The sequence below is a fragment of the Aplysia californica genome, unplaced genomic scaffold, assembly GCF_000002075.1.
Source record: "Aplysia californica isolate F4 #8 unplaced genomic scaffold, AplCal3.0 scaffold01172, whole genome shotgun sequence".
NCBI classification, from domain to species: Eukaryota; Metazoa; Mollusca; class Gastropoda; order Aplysiida; family Aplysiidae; genus Aplysia; species Aplysia californica.
This window is the reverse complement of record NW_004798442.1, coordinates 69341-71589: the sequence shown is the minus strand read 5'-3', so window position 1 is coordinate 71589 and position 2249 is coordinate 69341. Positions and strand designations below refer to the sequence as shown.

General features: G+C 44.6%; 1 protein-coding gene across 1 annotated transcript in view; it reads right to left on the bottom strand.

Annotated features, from left to right (window-relative positions):
• The window catches only part of LOC101864578 (UPF0764 protein C16orf89 homolog), a gene marked incomplete in the record, with an annotated part of 40923 nt that overhangs the window by 4127 nt on the left and 34547 nt on the right, over positions 1-2249 (bottom strand). The window contains 1 exon segment of the mRNA XM_005112054.3: positions 95-149. Coding sequence (XP_005112111.3) covers positions 95-149 — 55 coding nt within the window.

Below are 2249 nucleotides of genomic sequence, written 5' to 3'. Positions count from 1 at the left end.
GACAGACAGACAGACAGACAGACAGACAGACAGACAGACAGACAGATAGATAGATAGATAGATAGATAGATAGATAGATAGATAGATCACAGACCTTCCATCACGCGCTCTCTCATCAGCTTTCTGCTGGTCCATGGAGCACTGTCGCTGGTGGGAAAGAAAGAATGAATACAGTGACGGATGGATGGGCAGAATGAATGAATGAAAGGGAGAATGAATGAAGGAATGAAAGATTGAAAGAATGAAGGAAGGAAGGAATTATAAGACGAACAATTAAATAGTTATTCTATTGAATGGCCGAAATGTTGGGTAAATGGAGGGACCAATGGATGAGAATGAATTTTAAGGTGGAAAGCTTAAATTTTATGAATAAACAAAAGAAATACAATAGAACATGACTATAGCGCCACCTCGCTATAACGGGACCATCCCTAAAGCGGGACCTTACCGGAATTCCCGTTTTTCTTCCTATGTAAACTCAATTACTTATGCTTGGATAGAGCGAGGCAAGGAAAGTCCCGAACTCGGATAAAGCGGGAGAGATAATAATAATAATAATAGATAGCATTTGTATTGCGCATATCCCCGCTCAGCAGCAGGCTTATGCGCTTTACACTATATTATTACCCCAGCAGACCATAGAACACTCCGAAACATTCTCAGCTTCCCGGGAAGCATACAGTGCGAGCAGCCGATTAAGCGCTCAAACACTAACAAACTGACAGAATCTTTCGCTGTCTGTAGCCGGGTACCCATTCCCACCTGGGTGAAGTGAGGAAAATTCGTGTAAAGTGCCTTTCCCAAGGACACAACGTCGGACCCTTGACGGGATTCGAACCCACGACCTTACGGTTGCGAGTCCGAGAGCCTAACCCCTAGGTCACCGACGCCACATCAAACGATCTAGCGAGCTCTAACGGGGGTGGGGGTGGGGGGTGTGTGCTGTAGGCGGGCTCCAAATAAGCAGTCGGCGTAATTGTGATTGGCTATAGTCCAGTGATGAGTAGTTGAGTGAGGTGGGGCAGGCGGTAGGCCTAGAGAGAGATGGTGCGGAGAGACACGTTACGCGAACCACTCCAAACGTGGTGTAGATATCTGTACATGTAATAGCCCCAGCCTTTGGCTAGGAACAAAAAGTAAAAGTAGAGGAGAGCGTGTAAGGTGTGATTCCTGATTCATTCAATTGCGATCGTTGATGCTCAAGCATACGCACGCATACACCTCACCATTTCTACAGCAGACAGCACAAGCAACAAACCGAGGAAAAGATGGCTTCCAATAAAGACTAAAGGAAATGCTTTTCAGTCGAATTAAAGGCCGAGATAATCAACGAAGTTGACAAGAAAAGGAATACTAATCTAAAGAGGAAATTTTAGTGATATGGAAAGGATGTAATCATGTGGATTTTAAAGAACATTTTCAGTAATTTCCCCTTTGCATTCCTATAGCGGGAACTCGCCTACAGCGGGATTTTTCTTCTGGAACCAAAAGTTTTGCAATAGCCGTGTTCTACTTTAAATAGATATAAATGAACAAGTAGGGGTTAGAGGTTAGGGGTCAGGGGTTAAGGGTTAGGGGTAAGGGTTAGGGATTTTGGTTTCGAATTAGGCAGCACGGTTTATGGTTAGGGCTAGGGATTAGGGTTTGCGTATTAGTTATAGGTTAGGACGAGGGTCAGGGTTAGTGTTAGGGTTAGGGTTGGGCGTTAAGAGTTAGGGGTTAAAAGTTAATGGTCAGAGGTTAGGGTTTTTGCTTTAGGGTTCGAGTTTGGGGTTATGGTAAGGGTCAGGGTTAAGACGAACATGTTATGGGTTAGTGTTAAGGGTTTTTACGAATTTAAGGTTACGGTTAAGGTTATGGTTATAGGGGTTAAGGTAAGGTCAGCCTTAGGGTTACGGGTAAGAGTTAGGGGATAAGTCGTAGGGGTTAGAGGTTAGGGTTAGCGTTAGGGTTAGGAATAGGGGTTAGGGGTAGCGTTTTGGGTCAGTTTTAGGGTAAGGGTTTCGGTGAGGGTTAAGGTTAGGGTTAAGGTTACGGTTAGAGTTCGAGTTCTGGTTTATGGTTAGGGTAGATGTTAGTTTTAGGGTTAGGTTATTGGTTAGGTTTAGGGGTTGGGTTAGGGTTAGCGTCAAGGTCAGGGTTCGGGTTAGTGTTACGGTTATGGTTAGGGTTTTGGTTAGGGTTAGGGTTTAGTGGTTAGGGGCTAGGGTTCAAGATTAGGGTTAGGTCGTAGGGTTTTATGGTCTGCT